Source organism: Lagenorhynchus albirostris, chromosome 19 (genome assembly GCF_949774975.1).
Source record: "Lagenorhynchus albirostris chromosome 19, mLagAlb1.1, whole genome shotgun sequence".
Lineage (NCBI taxonomy): Eukaryota > Metazoa > Chordata > Mammalia > Artiodactyla > Delphinidae > Lagenorhynchus > Lagenorhynchus albirostris.
In genome coordinates this window covers 41,395,967-41,419,784 of record NC_083113.1, presented here as the reverse complement: position 1 = coordinate 41,419,784, position 23,818 = coordinate 41,395,967, and the positions used below count along the sequence as shown (strand labels likewise).

Below are 23,818 nucleotides of genomic sequence, written 5' to 3'. Positions count from 1 at the left end.
GTGGCGCAGTGGTTGAGAGTCCGCCTGCCAATGCAGGGGACACGGGTTCGTACCCCGGTCCGGGAAGATCCCACATGCCGCGGAGCGGCTGGGACTGTGAGCCATGGCCACTGAGCCTGTGCGTCTGGAGCCTGTGCTCCGCAACAGGAGAGGCCACAACAGTGAGAGGCCCGCGTACCGCAAAAAAAAAAAAAAAAAAAAAAAAGTAACCAAGCACAGATTTTGGCTTACAGGCTAACAAGAAGATTCAGGGGCCACCTGACTCTCAAGGGACTCAAGGCACCTGGCTATTCTGAATGCCATGACCTGCCAGACCCTTCTGGCTTCCACAGGCCCTCTCTGTGGGAGTCAGCAACCCTTGGAACTGAAGTAAAGGCTAGCCTCTAGCCAGGACTCAGACCTGGATTTGACACTGCCTATCAAACACCTCTTCGTACCCCGCCACACCCTTCTCAGGTTCACATCCTGTCAGCTGTTCTGCCTGAGACCCCAGGGTTACCCCTGACTCCAGCCCTCCACCAATAGCCACACCATGTCCCATCAGGGCTGGTCCATTCGCTCCATCTTCCCTGACACCTATCATCACTGGCCCTTGAACTCAAAAAGAGGTTCAGCTTGGGACTTCCCTGGTGGCGCAGTGGTTAAGACTCCACGCTCCCAATGCAGGGGGCCCGGGTTCGATCCCTGGTCAGGGAACTAGATCTCACATGCATGCTGCAACTAAGAAGCCCGCCTGCCACAACTAAGGAGCCGGTGAGCCCCAACTAAGAAGCACACGTGCTGCAACTAAAGGAGCTGGCGAGCTGCAACTATGGAGTCTGCCTGCTGCAGCTAAGACCCAGTGCAACCAAATAAATAAATAAAATAAACATTAAAAAAAAAAAAAGAGGTTCAGCTTACAACAGTGCCATTCCCTCCTGCCACCATCCTACCCTCAAGAGTTTATGATCCCATTGCCTCTCCCCTGCTACTCCCGGCTCCTCTTTGGTCTTTTCCACACTGGCAGACCCAGTCCTCCTCCTTTCTCCCTCTCTGGAGTGTACCATTTCTTTGCTGCTTCAGGGTCCCAGGCCCTAGAAAGCTGAAAGGTTAGAAAACCCAATATCCAGGATAGCCCTGCCCTCTGAGCTCTATCCTGCTGGTGCAGTTTTCTTTACACTATCATTTCTCTCACACACACATCTACCAGCTGGACTGTCAGCACTGATGGCCACAGCTCCATTCAGCACCGTACGTCCAGAGCACAGGGCCGCAGCAATGCCTCTGGGGCGATCCCCTAAAAATACACGAGCACACTCCCAGACTTTAAGCCTTTTTTGTCTACTTGTTTTTTGGCTCCAGAAGAGGGTCCTATGCTCTACAAAACAGCAGTTCCCAAAATATCTTAACCTGAATGACTCCTGCAGCCTCTACTTGTGGAGCATGTTTCTCTCAGAAAAGAAATGAAGACATACCAGAGAACCCAGTGTTTCTCAACAATGGTGGTGACAGGAAAGGTCTACTTTGGGGGTACCAATGCCAATGCAAGACGACCCTGGTAAAGCCAGCTAGGGCGAGGTTTCCTGCAGCCAGGCATGGTGAAAGCTGCATGTATGCACACAGGTATGCCCAGGGGCACTGCACACTCCCACAGAAATGGAACGCTTCTCTAAGGAATCACAACTTACCACTCCGAGAGTGAAGTAGTTAAAAAAGTAGTCATTGCACTTCGATGGAACTTGCTTATGAGGAGAAGGAGAATGAATCTTCATCTGTTGGGGAAAAAATAACAATGAATTAAAATCCAACCCCTTAATACATTTAATTCTTGGATTAAATGAGTCTACAAATTGTGTTTCTTGTATAACGTTAATCTGTTGGGGAAGCAAGAGTGTGGGAGTCCCACATGCTCGTGCCAAACAACCCAGCCAGCTTTGGTTGACTATAGACTGCGCCTTGGTCTCCAAGGAAAGGCACAACAATCTGACCAACAGGGGTCGGAAAAGAGCTTTCAATTTACTTTTCCATCAGCTTTAATACAGCAGGTCCTATGGGAAAACAGCAGTTTACATTTACTCAGTATTAAGTTAAAGTTGATTAAAAAAAAGAGAGAGAGAGAGAGAGACACCACCTATTCACTTTATAAACACATTTTCCCTACCTTGTCTTCTGACTTGTAGAAGACCTTGTGTGGAGAGCCAAGCATGCTAAGAACATCTTGGCAGGAATCGCCAAAATACACTGAGCGTTCAAATACCCGCATCTTGGCATCTGCTAATAAGCCGGGTCCACAACCTGGAGAGAACAAGGTACAGGTGGTCAAGTTCCCAGTTAGCGCCTATGACCCTGCAGCCCAGGGTCCCGGGAGCCCTAGAGAGGCCAGTGGCTGCACGCTGCATTATCAGGTTTGGCTGAGGGGAAAGACTGCATGTAAGCTGAAGTACCAGGTCACCAGGACCTGAGATGCTAGAAGAGATCACTATCTACTCAAAATAATGCGAGAGATTCACTCAATCCCACAAAAGTGATACAGAGCTCTAGAAAAGTCATTCACTGACTCAGCAAATACTCAGTCATTGACACCATGGGCTAGGACACTTTGCTAGATGCTGAGGAAACAATGGCGAGCAAAATAGGTGCAGTCTCTGCCCACACTGGGGCTTATGGCATGAAGATTCCAATCAGACCATCACAACTGTGGTACAATAAACAGCAGCACAGGTGCTACGGAAATATATAAATGGGTGCTATTATCGCTTGCCACTTTCCAGGTCCTGACAAGATACAAGGATTTACGTTAAGAAGTACTTCTCGGGGGGCTTCCCTGGTGGCGCAGTGGTTGAGAGTCTGCCTGCCGATGCAGGGGACGCAGGTTTGTGCCCCGGTCCGGGAGGATCCCACATGCCGTGAAGCGGCTGGGCCCATGAGCCGTGGCCGCTGAGCCTGCGCGTCTGGGGCCTGTGCTCTGCAATGGGAGAGGCCACAGCAGTGAGAGGCCTGCGTACCAAAAAAAAAAAAAAAAAAAAAAAAAAAAAAGTACTTCTTGGGGCTTCTCTTGTGGCGCAGTGGTTAAGAATCTGCCTGCCAATGCAGGGGACATGGGTTCAAGCCCTGATCCGGGAAAATCCCACATGCCACGGAGCAACTAAGGCCGTGCGCCACAACTACTGAGCCTGTGCTCTAGAGCCCACAAGCCACAACTACTAAGCCCATGTGCTGCATCTATTGAAGCCTGTGCTCTAGAGCCTGTGCTCCACAGCGAGAAGCCACCGCAATGAGAAGCCTGTACACTGCAACTAGAGAAAGCCCGCATGCAGCAATGAAGACCCAACACAACCAAAAATAATAAATAAAAATAAAATATATTAAAAAAAAAAAGTACTTCTCAATGGTAACCCCCAACCTGAGACTGGACCTGAAGATCACTCTATAAAAGAGCCAAGAGCAAAGCACACACTAACTTTTAACTCCCTAATTCTACAAACACCAGACCCACTAACACTCAAAAGAGACAAACCAGGCAAGTGGGAGAAAGAAAAAAACCTGATTTGCCAGAAGTTTCTTTGTTGGGAAGAATCTTTCAACCCTGACTTTGCCTAATACATTTCAGAAATGGTTCTACTTAAACACACACATACACAGAAGTGGTTGTGGAATAGCAACAGACACACCAAGAGTAAAATTTCCCCCATTCTGTGGATGAGAAGACAAAGTGTTTTGCTCAAAATTATAAAAGGAAGCCAAGAAACCAAGGACTGCAATTCCTGGTACCATGATAACCACCACCATCACCTTACTCTACACAGGGCTTTATAGCTGACAAAGCTCTTTCTTGTATAACAATCCATTTGTTATATACAGAAGACTTCAGGGATCCAAACTCTGAAACAAAGAGGTACTGAGTTCTCCAACTAACCCAAGAGTCTTAAGTCACAGCACATATAAACTGAGTGGCAAAATAAGAGCTGTTTCAAATCCCACTCCTGACACATACACACACACAGCTTGTGTACATTAACTAGGTCCTGGGAAAAACCACGGTCTACATTAACCTCTGTCTGTAAATCCTGCACTTAGGCAAGCCTGGGTGACCTATGGAACCCACCAAAAGTCCTGTCAAGGTGGACTGTGTGCCCATGTCTCCAAGTACCAGATACTTGTGAATGTCCAGGTAGGGCTACAGGGGAGACACCCTTTACAGGTGAGCCTCCTCTCTTGTCTCACTCTACCTGAAGCCTCCTCAGGTAAATTACTCTTAGTTCTTTTTAGGAGACTATTTTAGTTTCTGATTCCCTGGAATGAGTCATCCTATAAATTATTGTGGGGATCAAGACAATTGGATGGACTTTCCATGTTAAAAGCATCACTGTAGGGGCTTCCCTGGTGGTGCAGTGGTTCAGAGTCTGCCTGCTGATGCAGGGGACACGGGTTCGTGCCCCGGTCCGGGAAGATCCCACATGCCGTGGATCAACTGAGCCTGTGCTCCACAACTACTGAGCCTGCACTCTAGAGCCCAGGAGCCACAACTACTGAAGCCCGTGTGCCTAGAGCCCGTGCTCCACAACAAAAGAAGACACTGCAACGAGAGGCCCATGCACCGCAAGAATAGACCCCGATCACCGCAACTAGAGAAAGGCTGTGTCCAGTAATGAAAACCCAACGCAGCCAAAAAATAAATAAATTTATTAAAAAAAATTATATATATAATTAATTATTAAAAAAAGAGAAGAAAAGAAAAGAAATTTCTAACCTGGAGGCTGTGAACTGTCTAATTGTTCAGGGGAGTGAGTTCACAGTTTATATACCAGACTCTAAACGGTTGAGAACGGATGCCCCAGAGACTGATGCAAGACCCCAGCTTACAAACAAACACTGGCTAGAATGTGAACTCCATTAAGGCACAGCCCCATCATGGAGCTCAAAGTCTCCAGGCCATCTTTATGGAGGCAAACTACACACAGGAGGATCTCGGTACCACTAAGTATAATCCAAAGATCCGAAGGAGTTGAGATTGTCCACACAAGAAAATACAAGATAAGGCGTGAATCCTGGAGAGACCAGCTACTGAAGGCAGCAACTCTTTTTGTTCACAGTCAACAAAACTGAGCAGGGTATGGCTATACCACAATTCAACAAACTCCTCTTGCCAGTCTACTCTGAGAAATTAGCACAAAGGGTGGAAAACGAGACAACATACAACACTGAGCCCATAAGATATATCTCCAGGACGTAGGAACCACTGCAAAGCTACATAAGTACACAGAGGCTGATGTACCTGCCGAGGGAAGAAGTTTTACTGCCATTTATTAAGATTTGCTCAAAATAAGACTGTCTTGTCCCTTCACAAATTTAAATGAAAACTTTTAACCATAAACATCAGCACCATTTGTCTTCTACCAACTATCCTAAGGACGTGGGATTTTAGACTATCACAACAAGGATATAACGGAGAATCCACCACCCCAAAGCCAGTAACTGACCTGCGGCAAGTAGGCGAAGTCGTAAACCTGAGGGTCCAGTTCCATCTCGAAGAACATCTACACTCTCAGCGTACACATTGCCCAAGAAACAGCTCAGGGGCATCGCGGGAGCCCTGGGGGAAGGCACAGTGAGCAGAGGCTTTGCCCTCCCTCCCAGGGAGCCCATGGCCTTAGCATGAAGCTTGTGCTCCCCTACACGTACTTGGTATCCTGTAGGCTGTTTCCACTGTAGATGTACATTCGTTTCACAGTTGCTCCGTGGGGTATCTGGAGAGAAGCCAGACCATGGGCAAAATTGGGCTGCAAACACAAGACAAATATTTTAATAAAAGCACACTGTGGGCCATCCGACTCAGGCTCTGGCACTTTCCTGACACTCATGGCCTTCAAGAACTGGCCAGGTCACGTTAAAAGTTCCTTAAAAGTAAGGAATTTAGAATAGGAATATCTCAGTTTCAGATAGAACTCTGCTACTGGTACTGCCTTACCTGGTACAAATTTTCTGTATCTATTTCCTCATCTATAAAAATGGGTATGGTTACCTACAGTGTAGAAAGATGGGACTGTGGTTTCTGAGAAACTTTGAAGTTTGCTTGTTGTATTTATCAAGATTAAAACTCTTGATATTAAAAAAAAACTGGCCAGGTCAAAGCACACAGTCCAACCTGTCTCCAGGTCAATAAATTCACCTAATCATGCAAGTTCATCTTTAATTTTACTTAGCTTTTCATTCCTTCATCAGGGAGAAAATGCAGAAATGCCTCCTTTAATAAAATGTAAAACTTACAAAAAGCTATCATTTCATAACACTAAGGATGCTGTTGCCTAAGGATGAATTCTCTCAAATTCCAGGCCATTAAGAAAAACTGTGGATTTGGAGTTTTAAAGCACACGACGTGGATTTACCTCTGCAAAGTGAGCTCGACCTCACTCTTCAGTTGAAAGCGCCCTCTTCCTGGGAATGCCAGCCTGGGCTTTGTTCTATCAGCTTCCCCCACTGTACCCCCCATTGGCCTCCGAAGACCTCAGAGATCAGGAATCCAAGGAAAGAGCACCTATCCAGCCTCCTCCAATGGTACTCTGCTGACCCATGTCACCTGGGCACCGGGCAATAAATATCAGGGAAAGAGAAAGGCTAACCTCGTACTTGGGAGCCTCAGTCCATGAATCTAGCTGAAAAGAGAAAGACAGTCCTCTGAAGTTGAGGTGGAAGAGCTGCTCAGCGGAGTTGTACACTGTGGGAGTGGGGAGAAGAAATGGCATGGTTGAATGGCATCAGAAGTTGTGAACACAAACCAGCCTGGCAGGGAGTAATGGCTGGCAACACCTTCCTTGTGTCTCATTTCTGAACTGACCTACTAGACTGAAAACAAGAGGAAAGAGCTTTCCTTCACACCCAAGTACCAATCCCCAAATCCGACAGGAACATGGCTACAGATGACCAGAGGAATCAAATGGACTTGGCTTACCTCCAGGATGGGTCGCACCAAAAGACTGGTCAATCTGCTCAATGGTGGGAGCTATGGCTTGAGAATTGAAATGCACACCACTGAAAAACAGAGATACTTTTTAATACCAGGCTTTGCAAGATGGGCTCACAGATCATTAGAGATGGTGGCTGGAAGAGTTACGCTTAAAACACAGGCGAGTGAGTCTACTATTGTATCAAAATAAAAGTTTAACTATAGAACTTTTAAATGAGACAATAAATGAGGTCATAAATAGTCAATTCTCCTGAGGTTGATACAGAGAATTAGTCCTCTAGGACCTCCCAAGACATTTGTGGCCACCAGGCCAGTTCAGAAGGAAATCAATCTGGCCTCAGCCCCATGGCATTTGGACTTGGATAAAGAGTACTCAGAAATAGACATTGTTAATGTGTTTTCCCAGGATGCATACTAGTAGTTTGGCTTGAAAAGGAGCTTTCTTAAAAAGGGATGAATGTCTTAAAAGGGTACAGCCAAGCTAGGCAGCTTGTTTTCCTAACAAGCAGAAGAACCAGCACTCATGGATTGGGTGAACGGGTATGTGGATGGGGAGGAATGGATCCCAAGCAAAGGAAAAATACCTGGGAGGGGGGTGGGCTTGGGAGCAAAGAGAGGCGAATGATTTCAGATAATGAGCATGAAGATAAATCATTTACAATTTTAAGGAAAATGTTTAAGGTTAAGAATACTTTAAAAAAAATTAATTATCACTTATGGAACACCTCTGCTTTTTAAAATATTTATTTTATTGAAGTATAGTTGATTTACAATGTTCTGTTAATTTCTGCTGTACAGCAAAGTGATTCAATTATATATACATTCTTTTTCATAGTCTTTCCATTATGGTTTATTACAGGATGCCGAAAATAGTTTCCCATGCTATACAGTAGGACCTTGTTGTCTATCTATTCTATATATAATAGCTTGCATCTGGAACCGCTGTTTTTAACGAGGCACTGTGCTATATGCTTTACCAGTATTATCTCATGTCATCTTCCTAACCCAGCAACCTGATTATTGGTTTCATTTCTCTGATGAGAAAACAAACTCAAAGAGCTTAAGTGACTTGCCCAATTTCACAGAGTAATAAAATGAAGAAGTCATAACCCAAACCCAGGGAAGCCTGACTCTAGAACCCTCACTCTTACCCACCACTGTCTCTTAAGAGGGCAGGTCTCAAGTGCAGACCCTGAGGTACAGAAGGCCCCAACAAGACTAAAAGACAATCAGAATCTGCAGGGGTCAGTGCTATTATGCATTTGCTTTATCCACTTCTCTGCTGGCAAACACTGCTTGAGTCAGCCCAGGAACTGATCCCTTACACACCCTCAGAGAAGGTAAGCCTGTTAAGGAAGCTTACTGAACGGAATATTCTAGATGCCAGCACAGCGCCTTACCATAATGGAGGTTCAAATATTTGTGCATCATACAGGCACAAATACATCCCATTTTCATTCTAAAAAGCAGATTTTGGCCCCCCAAATAGTAATCCTTTTGGCATTCTCTTTAGCATAGGCCTTGAAGTCAGATGTATCTGGTTTGTCCCACCTCTGTTGGTAATGAACACATAAAGAGGTGCCAAAAGAGGCCATGCAGGGAAGGGTAGCTATGACCCAGGGGACAGTCACAAACCTCTGAACTGAGGTCCTGCTTTGTTGTGGGATTAAATAAGTTGTCACATATGTGAAGTGTTTTACACACAGTGTGTTCTTAATGAGGTTTCCTTCTCTTCCTCAGGAAACTGAGTAGACTTGGAGGCTGCACGAGGAAATCATGGCACCAGGCTGTAATCCCAGAACTGCTGCACATGGGAATCCTTTACTAACTTAATATGGGTAGTAGATAAAGCCCTTGTGTACCAAGCCTATGACACATACCGGGAGAAAACTTACCAATATTTTAACTTTACTTTAGTCAAGTCATATACTTCAATCACCTAAAAACAAAAAGCAAATGTTTAAGAGCTGTTAGTGCTCTGCAGTTGAAAAAGATTAATTAGAAAGACATTTATAGAGTAGTGAAGAAAAAAAATTATCACTAGTTGAAATTCTCCTGAAGCACTGCACATTACGTTTTTTTTAATATATAAATTTATTTATTTTATTTATTTTATTTTTGACTGTGTTGGGTCTTCGTTGCTGCATGCGGGCTCTTCTCTGGTTGTGGCGCACAGGCTTCTCATTGTGGTGGCTTCTCTTGTTGGGAGCATGGGCTCTAGGCACGCGGGCTTCAGTTGTTGTGGCACATGGGCTCAGTAGTTGTGGCTTGCAGGCTCTAGAGCGCAGGCTCAGTAGTTGTGGTGCATGGGCTTAGTTGCTCTGTGGCATGTGGGATCTTCCTGGACCAGGGATCGAACCCGTGTCTCCTGCATTGGCAGGCGGATTCTTTTGTTTTTGTTTAATTAAATTTATTTATTTGTTTTGTTTGTTTATGGCTGTGTTGGGTCTTTGTTGTTGCACACGGGCTTTCTCTAGTTGCAGCAAGCAGGGGCTACTCTTCGTTGCGGCACATGGGCTTCTCATTGCAGTGCTTCTCTTCTTGTGGAGCACGGGGTCTAGGTGCGCTGGCTTCAGTAGTTGTGGCTCATGGGCTCTAGAGTGCAGGTTCAGTAGTTGTGGCACACAGGCTTAGCTGCTCTGCGGCATGTGGGATCTTCCCGGACCAAGGCTCAAACCCGTGTCCCCTGCATTGGCAGGCGGATTCTTAACCACTGCCCCACCAGGGAAGCCCCTGTTCTTATTTTTAACTCTGGAAGAAAAACCCATACCACACACACAGCATAAACTCACCCTACCCCTCTTTCTAGTGGATTGTTCAACAGATGTCCATGGACGTTCTGCATCAGGTTTTTAGATATCATCTAGTGCTGGGTCACATAAAAGATTGTACATACCATGCTACAGGACAGTAAAACCCTTCACAGAAACAAATTCATGCAGTTTGTGAAGGCTGTAACCTGTAAGGGGGATACTGAGCCCCCTTCCTTTTATTATATACTTTGCTGCATTATAAAAACCCAAATCAAGTCCCTTTCAAAAATAGCTTCAAAATACTGTGGTTTACAAAAACAAAAAAAGATGGAGGGAGAGGTCTATCCTACTAGAAAACAAGTCATATTACATTAGCTTAGGTCAAGTGTGACAATATTCAGCTATATCCCTAACGAAGAGCATCTGGTCAAACCTGGAGAACCTCAGGACCCTTGTGAAGTTTCAAAAGGTTCAGCCTCAGATGAAATGTCAAGAACTCAGGAATGAGACAAAGGAAAAGGTATCGAACTCTCAGCCACTAGCGATGCCAAGTAATGAGCGTTGTGAAGTCTTTTATGACAATGGCGTCAAGGGCTAGGCAGGCAGTAGCATAGCTGGCTGAGGCCTAGAGCACCATCTGGTATCCTACAGCTGGGAGGTTTGGCCCCCATTGAAGAAGCACAAGCAGAGCTGGTTCAACGTCTGTTTGCCCTGACAATCAGGGCTTCATCCTGGGAAGGGGTGTGGGACACTGGGTACAGGAGCATCTGGCATTGTCACAGGAACAGAGACATAACAGGCAGTTCATTCTTGGTCAGACTTGTCTCTAACTTTGTTTGAGAATCATAACTGAACCACAAATTGGGCACCTCTTCACTATAAGGTGCAGCTATTCTGATCCTACCTGCTGCTAAGAATCACTCCCTCTGCTGGGCTGTTGTAGCACTTCAATCTACCCTTTCCTACACTATTAGTATATGCTGCTCACTGGTACCGCTATTAGCATATGCTGTTCCCTGGTACCACTGAGTTAAGCCCCTTGAGGTCTGGCTGATTAGTTTGCACAGAGGAGGTATACAACACATGTCAGGGAGTCAGCTGGGTATGAAGATAGCTAAGGGCAATATGAAGCTCAAAAATATGAAAAGTGGTGCCAAGAGAGGTCATGCAAGGGCAGGGGAATAGCTGTGATTCATGACACTACCTTCAGAAAGCCTGGGCATGGCAGTGTATTATGCCACACTGGTATGCCATTTTACTGAGGTCGGGGTCCCATGCTGGCAGAGGCCTCAACCCTCAGCCAGAATCCCTGCTTGTATAGCAGAGGCAAGCACTCTGCCTCTTTGAGTGCTACTACTATGGCTGGCTAACGATCCCCCAAGGGCTGCCCATCGCTCACCCTGTGGGCCTCCAGGATATTCTTGCTGTGACACTATCATTCACCTGCCAACAGCCCACACCAACACTTATGGCGTGGCACCTGTGACACGAAGGACTCCAAGACAGTCAGCACTCTGGGTCCCTTGCCAGAATCAACAAGCAGATTTTGACCTATGGAGCTTGCTGGGCCATAGGGACAAGTAGCTGGGGAAATCTGAAGTCCATGGTTTTCCACCCTCTGGGCTGGAAAAGACCTTGATTTCCCTAGAAGAGAAGACATGGCAGCACCCAAGATAGGAAAGGAAAAGACATGTGGCTGTAAAGATTGTGACTTGTGAAGACTCATTCCATAATGCTCTCTCATAGATAGGGAGTGAGAGGATGGGGAAACTGCAGGACATAGCATTGGGGAGAAGCAGCTTCTGAAGCCCTTGGATGGAGGGGCAGGCAGATGGGTGAGGTGAGACTTGGTACCAACCAAGGCACCTGAGGGATTACTTCCTCAGTTTCCAGAGGCTCAGGCAGGGCCCCAGCCCCTCTTTCTTCATAGGGATCCCACAGAAGGCAGAGAGAAGGTTCTATTCTATCTCTTTTCCCATTCCTCACTTTTCTGCATAGTATGCTTACACTATTTTCTTCAGCTTTTATCACATCTATTTCCCATACTCATCAACAAACCTAAGCCATTTCTATTCCCAGTGGCCAGTTACTGCACTCTGGTAACATAGGGTTAAAAGCTTGGTGTCAGCTAGACCACTTACCCTGTCCCTCTGTTATTTCATTGGTAAGAAGTACCACTTACAGGCTTGTTAAGATTAAATTAGGAAATGCATGGGAAACACTCAGCCATGTGCCTAACGTATACTAAGTGCTCACTAAATATATAATATTGTCCTCACCATGCTGTAACTCTATGGTACGCTGCCTATCTATCGCCCACTGTTGTCTATTTAGGTTGCTTCTGGCTTTTCATTACTATGAAAAGCCCTGCTGTAAATATCTGGCATTACTACCCTCCCCATAATCTTTTTGGGTTATGTTTCCTAAAGTGGATTTACCAAGTTAAAAACAAATGACTCTTTGTAAAGGTGTTTCCAGATTAATTTCCCCTAATTTGTGAAGAAGCCACACTGAAGACCACCTTCTACCCTTTGCCAGTGTGGAACTTCTGGTCAGTAAAGACAGGATGACTGAGCCTACAAGAGGAGGCAAGGGTGTTGTGGGGATAAGAATGTTCACATCAAACTTTCCTTTTGGAAAACCGTCATAAATGAGGAATTCTTATTCCATGTACAGATCATTTTTCCATGTTGTCTTCCAAGCCTTTTGGAAAGACAACTCTATATGTAACCTAACCAGGACGATGGCTCTGGCATGCCACTGCCCTGAGCCACTTCAACCTTATGACTCTGAGGCATGAGTCTGATGTCACATGACTAACCTTTCATGTCCAGGCATTTGTAAATAGTGTATTAAAAACATCGTGGACTGAAACAGGTGTTAGTAAACTGCACTTGACTGCCAATTAAGACAACCCTACATACCAGCAAGTTGTTTGTTTACATTTCCTTTTTTTTTTTGCAGTATGCGGGCCTTTCACTGCTGCGGCCTCTCCCGCTGCGGAGCACAGGCTCCAGACGCACAGGCCCAGCGGCCATGGCTCACGGGCTCAGCTGCTCCACGGCACGTGGGATCCTCCCGGACTGGGGCACGAACCCGCGCCCCCTACATTGGCAGGCGGACCCCCAACCACCGTGCCACCAGGGAAGCCCTACATTTCTTTTTAAAGGGGCTCAAGAATCAACTCAGTGCTGGTGGTGTTAAGGTCCAAGCTTCAGCATTTTAGGAAGAACAGTTTCCATTTTTCATATTCCCAGTCTTATTGTTTGACCCAAGAATGAAGCAAAACAACAAGATATAAAAACCTTACTAGGGCTTCCCTGGTGGCGCAGTGGTTGAGAGTCTGCCTGCCAATGCAGGGGACACGGGTTCATGCCCCAGTTCGGGAAGATCCCACATGCCGCGGAGCAACTAAGCCCGTGCGCCACAACTACTGAGCCTGCGCTCCAGAGCCCACGAGCCACAACTACTGAGCCCACGTGCCTAGAGCCTGTGCTCTGCAACAAGAGAAGCCACCGCAATGAGAAGCCTACGCACCGCAAGGAAGAAGAGTCCCCACTCACCGCAACTAGAGAAAGCCCGCACGCAGCAATGAAGACCCAACGCAGCCAAAAATAAATAAATAAAATAAATGCCAAATACTTAGCTCCTCTCATTTTCCTATTCAACATAAAAGCCCCCTCCCCACAGCCCAAATCTTCAACACTCTTTCCCCTTCACCTCTGCAGCCTGGGGCTGGAGTCCTTCCCAGCCTCTTTCCAACCATCCCAATCCACCCCCAGCTTCTCTCTTTTTAGGGGAACAGGCACAGCTTCAGTCCCCTATATTGTGGTTGTCTCTAAAACACAAAAGTCTACTCCCACTTATGAGTTTCAGAAACATCCCACAACGTCACACGTTAATCAGCCTGACGTGAAACTTTACTCGTCATTTATAGTTACCTTAAGTCTCTGATTGAAAGCATCAAACAGTAGTTTGATCCCGTCCTGAGTCAGGTTAAGGATGAGGTCATGGCTTAGAGGAGACTACAAAAAAACAAAATAATAAATAAATACACACTCTGAACATGTAGTATTCTCACCAGCACCCACTGAAACCTTATAACATAAATGCAGTGTACAGGGAATATCTAAGTGTAGACAGCTGACAGGTTTGGAAGCCAGAAACTGGTTTGTGAACGCAGTGTCCTCTACTTCCAGCCTTTGAGTTATTACCTGGGGGAAAAGGCCAAAATTATGTGAGTATACAGGCCATTTTCTTTCAAGGGTCCCGGGTCCACATTGTAGCATGGGTTTACTGCTGTCAAACCTACAGAGTAGTTGATGAGGAATAAAAGCCTTGTAAAAGGCCTCGCCAGGATCCAAACTCAGCAAGTAATGGTGAATGCATGTTAGCTGAACCTATGTCCGTTCACTCCCAGGCTGTCTGTACCACCCACAGGAAAACACATTTTATTCTTTGACTGTTTTATGCCAGATTCCAGGACAAAGAAGTACCTTGTGATCTGATTATGTATGAGATGACACTTTTACTCCTCCCTCCCTCCCCGCACCATCCCGTATCAGAAAGTGAAAAGCCCAAGTCTAATACCTAAGGAGTCATATTTCTACATTTGCCCCTTCTGAGTCCTGAGGGGAGGGGAGCAGCAGCAAAGCAGTGGACAGAGCTGGCCTTCTGTCTTGGTGAGCTGGTGACCTTAAGTGACTCTCTAAACTTCTCTGAGCTCTAGTTTCTTCATGGGAATACCATCATCCCTTCCCCTCCAGGGTTGTTATGAGGACATAGATAGTAGATCAGAAAGCACCAAGCTCAGCACTCAGCATACAGTACTCTTTCCTAGAGTCTGCCCCACCTGCCTGCTTCTATGCCAATGCAATCAATTCAAAGTCTGAAGACTCTCCATATGCCTGAACCAGGCTGCCCAGAAGTAGAAGAAAAACACCACCATCCAAACCCCTGCCCCTTCTTGAAACTGGCACACAGCTGTCAAAAGGGCTTAGACAAGTTTCTTTATAGAGCTTCTCAAGGTAGGCCCAGTAAATGAAAGTATGCCTGTGAGAGACAGAGATATGGGCTGGAAGGCCAGGTGCCACTGCTGGTGTGGGCCTTACTGGAAAAATTCTCTAGAAAGAGCTTTCTGAGATTAGCTCAGATTGTCTGCTCCCCTCCACCCCACTGAGCTTCACAAGACAGCAGGCCCAGGTGGCACCATTATGCCTGGCAAACACTAGAAGAAAGAATGTTGTAATTTTCCAGTAGCTCTGTATGAATGTCTAAACCATTAGGTGTCAAGCACGATAATGGAATAATGAACCCTGACCTTAGGTCACTTACTCTCAACCCAGAATACACAGTTCTATTTCTGAGAGGGCTAGTCCATGGTGGTAAGCAGGATGAAGCAAGATTTTAGCATCTTTCAAGATCCTTGCTTGGAGTATCTGAATTTTCTTACACGCTCCCAACATCTGATCATTTTTTTCCCTGCCATTGTTACAATTCAGGACATAACTAAGCAATTTTCAAAAGCAAGCAATTTTCAAAAGCAAGCAAATCATCCTCACAATTAATGTTTTATTAGTACTTTATATCTACAGAACCAAAATGCATATGTACTATGTGGTGTTTAAGCAGGTACTTTCCAGTTCAGTAAAGCTGTCTCTGCTAGTTGTTAACATCTCTTCCCTGTAAGAAAGATGGGACCTACTTGATATGCACATTTAATTTCCAAGGTGTGATTTGCTAGAGACAAGATATTTCTGAAATGTTTAATGGGGCCAAATGATTTTCTGCACATGATGGGAAGCAAAGACACAAATGGGAAAGGAAGGGAAGGACGGCAGAAGAGGACAGGATCCACATTTAAGAAGCACCATATGAGAGACTATTTCCTCTTGATCCTCATCAAAAGATTATTCTATTATAAGGAAACCATATCCACTTTACAGAAGGAGAACCAGTCGGGTTATTAACTTGCTACAGTCGGACAACCAAGAAATGGGGAAAAGCATAGATCTGAACCAAGGTCTGGATTTAAAAACCTATGATTCCGGGGGCTTCCCTGGTGGCGCAGTGGTTGGGAATCCACCTGCCAATACAGGAGACACAGTTTTGAGCCCTGGCCCGGGAAGATCCCACATGCCGCGGAACAATTAAGCCCGTGAGCCACAACTAGTGAGCCTGTGTGCCACAACTACTGAAGCCCGTGCACCTAGAGCCTGTGCTCCGCAACAAGAGAAGCCACCGCAATGAAGAGTAGTCCCTGCTCGCTGCAACTAGAGAAAAGCCCCGCATGCAGCAACAAAGACCCAATGCAGCCAAAAGTAAATAAATAAATAGAACAAACAAAAAAACCCCCAAAACCCTATGATTCCAGCTGCTTAGAAGACACTGGGGGAAATTAGCTTAATTAATGTTAAAAGTTAAAACTACTATTTGTACCCAAAGACTGGAATGACAGACAACAAGGTAGTGATATATGAAATATACTTCATTTAAAATAATTGGTTAAGAAAGTTTAAAGCCTACTTTCTAATGTATCTAATCTTGGGTGCTTAAATCTGATTTAACTAAATGTACTGGTGGCTATAAGTTCAAGAAGTAAGCCCATTATCCCTGTTTTGATGGCTGCTACCTGTCCTGAGTAAGTCCCTCATGGTCTAACACTGAAAGTCAAATAAGGTTAGGGATGATCTGAGTGCAAAAAAGAGGAAGTCACCATTCTTCATTTAATAAATGAGAAACCATTTTGGCATTGTGGCTCCACGAACCTCTGCCCAAGTTCTGTGTTTTGTGGTAGGCACAAGAATATCCAAGCACTTGCTTGGAGATTAAGCATTCCCTGTCTCAGAAGGACCCCTCACATGGGCCTCACTAGGCTGGCAGAGGGGTACAGTACTATGAAATATAATGTTTGGGTATAGGTAACAGGCTCAACTCTGACACTAAGCCAAACTGGGAAGCCTCACAGAAATCTCACCCACCTCTAATCCACAACATTCTTCATGTCAAAAAGAAGCTGTCAGTTGCTTTAGGATCAGAAACTAATTGAAACAAATGGAAATAAAATCATCATTTTGGTACTTAAAGGGTCTCAGAAAAGGCACTGAGAACATCTTATAGCCTGTGTAGGATCAAAACTATTCCCTGAGGTTTATGACACACAGGGCACCACAAAGGTTGCTCCATAGTGTCTGTGTCCAGAAGAACTACGGATTCCAGTGAGTTCAACAGAAGGGAGACTGCATTTTTAGAGATAAGAAGAATCTTATTTCTAAAGGTCTATAAAAATGTTTCTAACTTTACTTATAAAACCTAATAAAAGAAATCCTGATGTTCAAAAAGTTCTGCTCCAGTGCCAACCTAAAATATAGTATACTCTTTCTGGAAACTGAAAAGGTCCTTGTAGGTACATATAACATTATACTATAGGGGTTAATTCTGGGCACAACATTAATAGAGACTACCATAAATCAGACCAAAAAAAAAAAAAAAAAAAGTAAAACATGTCCATTAACTTGGAGCCAATGTTTTGTAATTTCCGTATATCAGATCATTCTCAGTAAAGGGGTGAGCTATACCTGCTTTTTTTCAAGTCTGGGATGCTGTGCTAGCTAGAAATCTGTACTGCAACAATCCTGAACACAAACCAAAGCAATCAACAAAGCAGAAAAGACTAAACATGAAAGTGGAAGGCAAGCACCCTAGAAGACCAGACAATCCCTGAGGTGACCTCCCACTGAAAAAGCCCCTTTTAAGAGCCAGTAGGTAAGTCAAACATAATAAAAAAACCAAGTTTGGTTATTACGGCTTGTCTAAGCTTGGCAGCACTAGATTATCAAAACCACAAGTTTCAGAATCAAAGAAAATGTACTTGGTAACTGACTAGTGTTGAAGACTCTCCCATTCAAATGCATTGACCTAGGAATTCCTGCCAGTCAGTATCTCCCAGAGCATCAGCTTCCAGAAATGATTCACTGAGTAGGGATGCTATTTCAGTAAACAAATCAGCCACCACTCACCTGTTCACTGTAGAGAACCTGGACATTTTTTATGATGCGACAGTGCTTCTGAAGAATGGCTACTGCCTGAGCCAGAGGCATTCCTGAAATAAAGCAAGGACACCTGTGTGGTTACTTGGGCTATCCATTTACTGGCATCTATCACTGTACTAGGCATTAGTCCCTGTAGTAAAGCCTGGGGTGGGAGCAGACGCCACTAAAGTCTATGGACATATTGAGTAAATAAACGTTCAATAAGCAGTAAGAGCTAGAGAATAAAGTTAATGGCAAGCACTAAGGGAATAATTGGATTGTATAAGGGGAGGGAGTAAATATAAAAGACTTCCTGGAAATGGGGACTTCCATGTTGATCCCAAGCAGGCAAAGGGCTTAGAGAAAGCAAGTCAGCTGGAACCAAAGAATAGAGTAAGAAATGCATTGACTGCATGACTCTGGAGGCCAAGGTTCTGATTCTCACTCTGCCATGATTACATATAACCTAGGCAGGTCCTTCCTCTCTTCCTTTCTGATATCTGTCTCCTCTTTTAGTCTGCAGGAGCATATGATTTGTAAGGGCTCATTTAAAAAGTGAAAAAAATATCACACAATTACCAGAATCAACTTATTTTATGAAGGATTTCAATGGATTCTCACTTATCAACCCACAAACATCCTCTAAATCTTAACACTTGATTTTTTAACTTGTGGGCCATTTTAAACAAATTTACATATGCCCCCAGTTTAAGAAATCCAGATCCCAATGACATCTCAAAGATTCCAGGGACTCATGGGGAACAGCAAAAAGTATGTTCTCACAGAGTGCATTATATTTCAAACAAGAAGAAACTCAGAGACAATCCAAAAACAAAGCTTCATGAGTGCAAGGACAGTGTCTGTGTTATTCACCACTCTCTGGATCCCCAGCACTGGGGACCCATACAGTGGCTGTTGAATAAACATTTGTTTAGTGGGACTGAAGGATTATGGGCTAGGTAATAAGAGAAAGGAAGAAGGACCACCATATGACCTTGGGGCAGCACAGTGGCTCACATTCAAGATCAGTTTACCTCTGATTCCAGGAGAGATGTGCAGAAAAGAGCTCACACACAAAGAATTATAAAGTTAAAAAATGTGTGACCCATCTACATTTAAACAATGATCTAATCCTGCCTTCATTCAATGGTCCATTCTATGGTTTGAAGAAAGTTGGAGGGAACCACACCTTAAGGTACTTCCCAGCCTTCTATAGCATAGAGCCTGGCACACAGTAGAGACTTAAATGTTTGTTGAGAATATGAACAAGTTGATGCACCATTCAGCTTCGCCATTCCTGAAATGGAGGAGCATCTATGCTGTCTCTCCCATAGGGAATGGGCAAACATCCATGTAGGCAAGACAGATAACCTCAGGTGCTGAGAAAGAGAAGGCCACATGGCACAAACCAGTTTCTTGAGGGACGGTTCTTTTGCACCTAACCACATCAAATTCCTGGCCTTGGAATCTTTGGGTCCTGAGGCTTCCAGGGAGTAACCCACCTGGAGCAGACAAAGCAGCCACCAACGACCAGTTGTCACACAGCTGCTGGTAAAGGAAGGCTACAAAAGGTCTCTAAAGGGAACCAACCATGTATATGGCAAAGAAACCCGAGCACCATTCTAGCTCTAAGAGTTACCTAACCCCCCCAAAGGGTGTGGAGTATATGGTCAGTCTACACATCCTACACCTTACTCATTATTTGCCTGCTTATAACCCTCCAGTGGTTTCACAATCCAGGGGGATAAAACCCAAACAACATGCCATCACCTAACAGCCCTGAATATTCTGGACCTTGGCCACCTCCTCTACTCTTTCCACTGCTCACCAAGCCTCCCTTTGTTCCTAGCACACATCAAGCTCTTGGCCACTTTAGGCTTTTGCACTAACTCAACTCTGCTGAAATGTTCTTCCCATAGCTGGTTCTTCTCACTCTTCAGGTCTTGGCTCACACTTCACTTCCCTGACTGCCTTATCTAATGAAGCCTCCCATTCCATTTATTTATCTGTAAGAGTCTCCCCTACATGCCTCCTTGAGGACAGAGACAATGTCTGTCTTACGGCTGTATCCTCAGCACTCAATCACCATGCCCACCACACAACAGTAAGTGGTTCTATGTACCTGTCGAGCTCTGAATGAGTGAAATAAAGCAATTAGGTACAATAAACAGATCCTGTAGGCCCTTAGGACCACCCTCTCCCTCTGAGAATTCTCATCCTGTCTCCATCAATACCACTCTTTCCTGCTGTTCCTCCAACTTTCCCAAGTCTCTATGATGGGCAGTATTTCCTTCTGCCCATCCCTCACTCACCCAACCAACTAGTTTCTGACTTACATCTCAATCTGTTTTCTGTATATATCAAAAGGCAAATAGGGACTTCCCTGGTGGTCCAGTGGTTAAGATTCCACACTCCCAATGCAGGGGGCCCAGGTTTGATCCCTGGCCAGGGAACTAGATCCCGCATGCCGCAACTAAAGATCCCACGTGGCACAACTAAGACCTGGTGCAGCCAAATAAATAAATAAATATTTTAAATAAATAAATAAACCTTTAAAAAAAGGCAAATGAAGAGTTGACAGATTAAAAGTGACTTTTTAATCTTCTCTTCAATCTGGCCTCTCCTTTGTATTCTGGATCTCATCTCTAACACAGCCACTCAAGCCAGAAACCTCTAGATTCCTCTTCCTTACCCATATCTCCAAATCTAGTCACCAAACTTTCTTCCTAAACCCATGCCCACAACACTTTACTAATAGACATCCTTTTTTCCACTGAACAGAGACTCTTTGATAGTGTCCCAGGCAGCTAACTACAAATAGGGAATCTGGGGATCTGATCTTCTTCCACTAGTACATCATGCTCTAATTAAAATACCAAGTTGCTTGCAGCTCCCCACACCATCTATCTTTCCCATTTTTTTTTTTTTAAAACTTGACTGGAAGATTTATGTCTATGGAAGTGTAGTTGAAAAATCTGGCAGTAGACTTCTGATAGGGCCTTCCTGGTGCTCACTGGCTCCAGGAATGGTATTGGTTCCTACAGATTAATAGGAAGCCTTCTCTGAACTCCCAGGTCAGGTCAAGTCTCTTCTCCCCTTCCACAGCACCCTATACAACCTCTACCTCATTATAATAAAATGAACTATTTCTGTACGCCTTCCCTCCCACTAGACTAAGCTCTTCAGGGCTTATGCCCACTTCTTACTCAATTTTCAACGATTATAAGCAGAGTCCACAGAATGACCCTTCAATAGAGTAAGCCCCTAGTCTCTCTGGAACAAGGTAATCTCAGAGAAGACCATTCTCCAGTGACCCTTTAAATCTACCTTGCTTGGGCATTTTCAAGATTAATTTTTAAAAATTTTTTTTATTGGAGTATAGGTGATATAAAATGTTGTGTTAGTTTCTGCTGTACAGCAAAGTGAATCAGTTATACATATACATATGTCCACTCTTTTTTAGATTCTTTTCCCATATAGGTCATTACAGAGTACTGAGAAGAGTTCCCTGTTCCCTGTGCTATACAGTAGGTCCTTGTTAGTTATCAATTTTTTTCAAGATTAATTTAAAAACGAATTTAGAGATATGTCTCCATACCAATACATCCTGCAAGTCTCATTGAAAACATTTCAAGTTTGCACTGCCTTTACTCCACCATTGGTCAACCCATGGGTGGCACTCTCAGAGATTCCTCTCTGCCTAGGCTTTCCTGTCTCTGTGTTGTTGGCATTTCCCTAATCTCCCAAGAGTACACAAAGGCCAGGAAGGCAGCCAAAAAGCTGGATGCAGCTCCTCACCGTGCCAGGCGGATGATGGCAAGGGCTAGATATATCTGCATTTGCACAGATTCCAAAAAGAAACCTGGAGGCAAAGATGAGCCCATACTCAGGACAGAGCAGTGAGAAGCAGAAAATCCCTGTTAGGCTTCTTTTTCTCCTCTCTGCCTTTCCGAGCCTGTTCTTCATCTGGCAAATGGAGGTCACCTTACAGGGTTGTGGTGACTTTAGTCTAGCCTAAGAATGTAATTCTAAAGCACAGATCCACTTACTAGACCTATCCCTACCTATCAGCCTCAAGTGCAGTTTAAATGTGTTGAGGGCTGGGAAGAAGATTGAGAAAGAGGGAAAAATTACTTTTTTATAAAAAGCTTGGGGAAGTTAAATGACCACCATCTCTCAGGCAGACACAATTCAAAAATACGAATTTTTTTTTTTGGTCATGCTGAGCGGCTTGTGGGATCTTAGTTCCCCGAGGAACTAAGCTTTCACTCAAAGTTCAAGTCCGGGCCCAATGTACAAAAATGCTCTTTTCACTGTTTGTGGTTGCTACTTAGACAGCCTAAAAGAACTACCCAAATCCTTAATTCCTAGAAACTGGCAAAGTTAGGAGTAGGGGTTAAGGTATCAAAGCAACAGTTGACAGAAAAAGCCTTACTCTCCCACCCAATTTTTTGGAAATCTCAAATGATATCCTAATCACTACTTTTGACCCAGAGACTGCACTACAGAGATCCACAACCTGGTCACACCATCAAGCACAGTTTGAAGCTACAGTTACAGTTTTCACTCCACCCTGTGAAGTCTTGGTATGAGCATAAGCTGTGGTTAGAGGAGGTTCTTTCCTAACTAGAAGTCAAACAGCATCAGCATGACAAATGGGCCTGGCGGCAAAGATATTATTATTAGCCTCTCAATCAAGTTCTTGGTGCTTCACAAGAAGCTGCAGTGTTGCGAGAAGGTGACTGAAAATTCTCAATAAAACTGGCTCCTACAACCCAGAGGAGGATTGTTGTTCAGTTCACGGAGACACTGAGCACCAGCAGAGTCCTACCAGCAAATCTGTTCTGCAGTTTCTCAACTACCCTATCTCCATAGACATGAGTCTTCCAGATTCAAGGATAAGCTATAGCCCAATGGAGCAGCTGCCTCAGTCCAGTAGCCCAAATTAATGTGACAAAAGTTCAGCCCTGCACAAACAAACAGCACAGACACCCACTCCCCACCCCCTCCTTCCTAGTGCTGGAACATAAAAGTAAACACCCTCTGGGGTTACCGAATGCAAATGATTGTACACATAAAGGTAGTGACGTTGAGGAAAGGGAAAAAATGGGCCAAAACTCACAAAATGGCCAACCTGCATTTTCTACAAGCTAAATGTTACTTTCCCCAACTCCTATTTCATTCAACCTTTAACTCTCTCGGCTAAGGTCTGGGTTTAGATTACACCACACATCAACCACATAAAAACGAGAAGGAAGCTAGTCAGAATTTCCTTTAACACACACAAACTCTCCTTAACTCCCTTGACCAGATCCCCGACATCTGACGATGAGAACAGTGCCTGGGTTTCTCCTAGAGGCTACCCACAGCCCAGAAAAGCAAAGGGAGACAGACCACTGTGGCGGTGTTTAAGGGTGTCAGTCACTTCTTAGTTATTTGGTCTGTAAAATGGGGATAGAAATAACAGGAGTAGCAACCCCGGCGGCATACTTGAGATAATTATGCAGAGGAGAATGGGGCCTGGCCCTGAGTCAATGTTTGGGGCGTGTCAGCCATTGTTATTGTTATTATTACTGAAGCACTGCCCCAGGAGGGGCCCCGCTGAGGCCTGATGCAAGGGCGTCAGGGCCTGGCAGAGCGGTACGCTGCCGGGTCGGGGCGGTCGGAGCGGGCATCTAGTGGCTGGAGCTCCAAAGAGCCGAGGAGCCGCGGGCGCAGGGGAGTAAGGAGCAGAGCCCAGAGGTGGGAAGGGCCAGAAAGGAAGGAAGGAAGGATCAGCGAGTAGGGTCGTGAGGGAGGACCCCATACTCACCCAGAGCGAATTCCCATTGCTCATTTCCCAGAGAGCGCTCGGGCACTACCTCCAGATCCAGCATTGGTTCGGCTCGCCGGGGCGGCCTCTCTGCGGCAGTGCGGACGGGACCGGAGCTGAAGAAACAAAGCAGCAGGTGACCCACCGCCCCCGCCGACCCGCGGCAGCCCTGTTCTCCACCTCTACCCGGTCGCCAACGCTACCGGCCCAACACCACACCTCACCTGACCTCACCTCACCTCACCGGCAACAGCCTTCAGCAGCGGCGGCAGCAGGAGCG

General features: G+C 45.1%; 1 protein-coding gene across 3 annotated transcripts in view; it reads right to left on the bottom strand.

Moving 5' to 3' along the window:
- Nucleotides 1–23,818, bottom strand: part of PHAF1 (phagosome assembly factor 1) — a 28,275-nt gene extending 4,457 nt beyond the window's left edge. Inside the window, exons 1-10 of one of the 3 annotated variants that reach the window (XM_060130558.1) lie at nucleotides 23,539–23,749; nucleotides 17,715–17,797; nucleotides 13,638–13,721; nucleotides 8,839–8,882; nucleotides 6,929–7,008; nucleotides 6,600–6,694; nucleotides 5,662–5,759; nucleotides 5,460–5,572; nucleotides 2,141–2,274; nucleotides 1,668–1,751 (exon numbers count right to left, since the gene is read on the bottom strand). In XM_060130558.1, coding sequence (XP_059986541.1) covers nucleotides 1,668–1,751; nucleotides 2,141–2,274; nucleotides 5,460–5,572; nucleotides 5,662–5,759; nucleotides 6,600–6,694; nucleotides 6,929–7,008; nucleotides 8,839–8,882; nucleotides 13,638–13,721; nucleotides 17,715–17,797; nucleotides 23,539–23,602 — 879 coding nt within the window. In that variant the 5' untranslated portion in view covers nucleotides 23,603–23,749. Of the gene's footprint in view, nucleotides 1–1,667; nucleotides 1,752–2,140; nucleotides 2,275–5,459; nucleotides 5,573–5,661; nucleotides 5,760–6,599; nucleotides 6,695–6,928; nucleotides 7,009–8,838; nucleotides 8,883–13,637; nucleotides 13,722–17,714; nucleotides 17,798–23,538; nucleotides 23,750–23,777 lie in introns of those variants that run through there. The other 2 variants (XM_060130561.1, XM_060130560.1) reach the window with 2 other exon arrangements.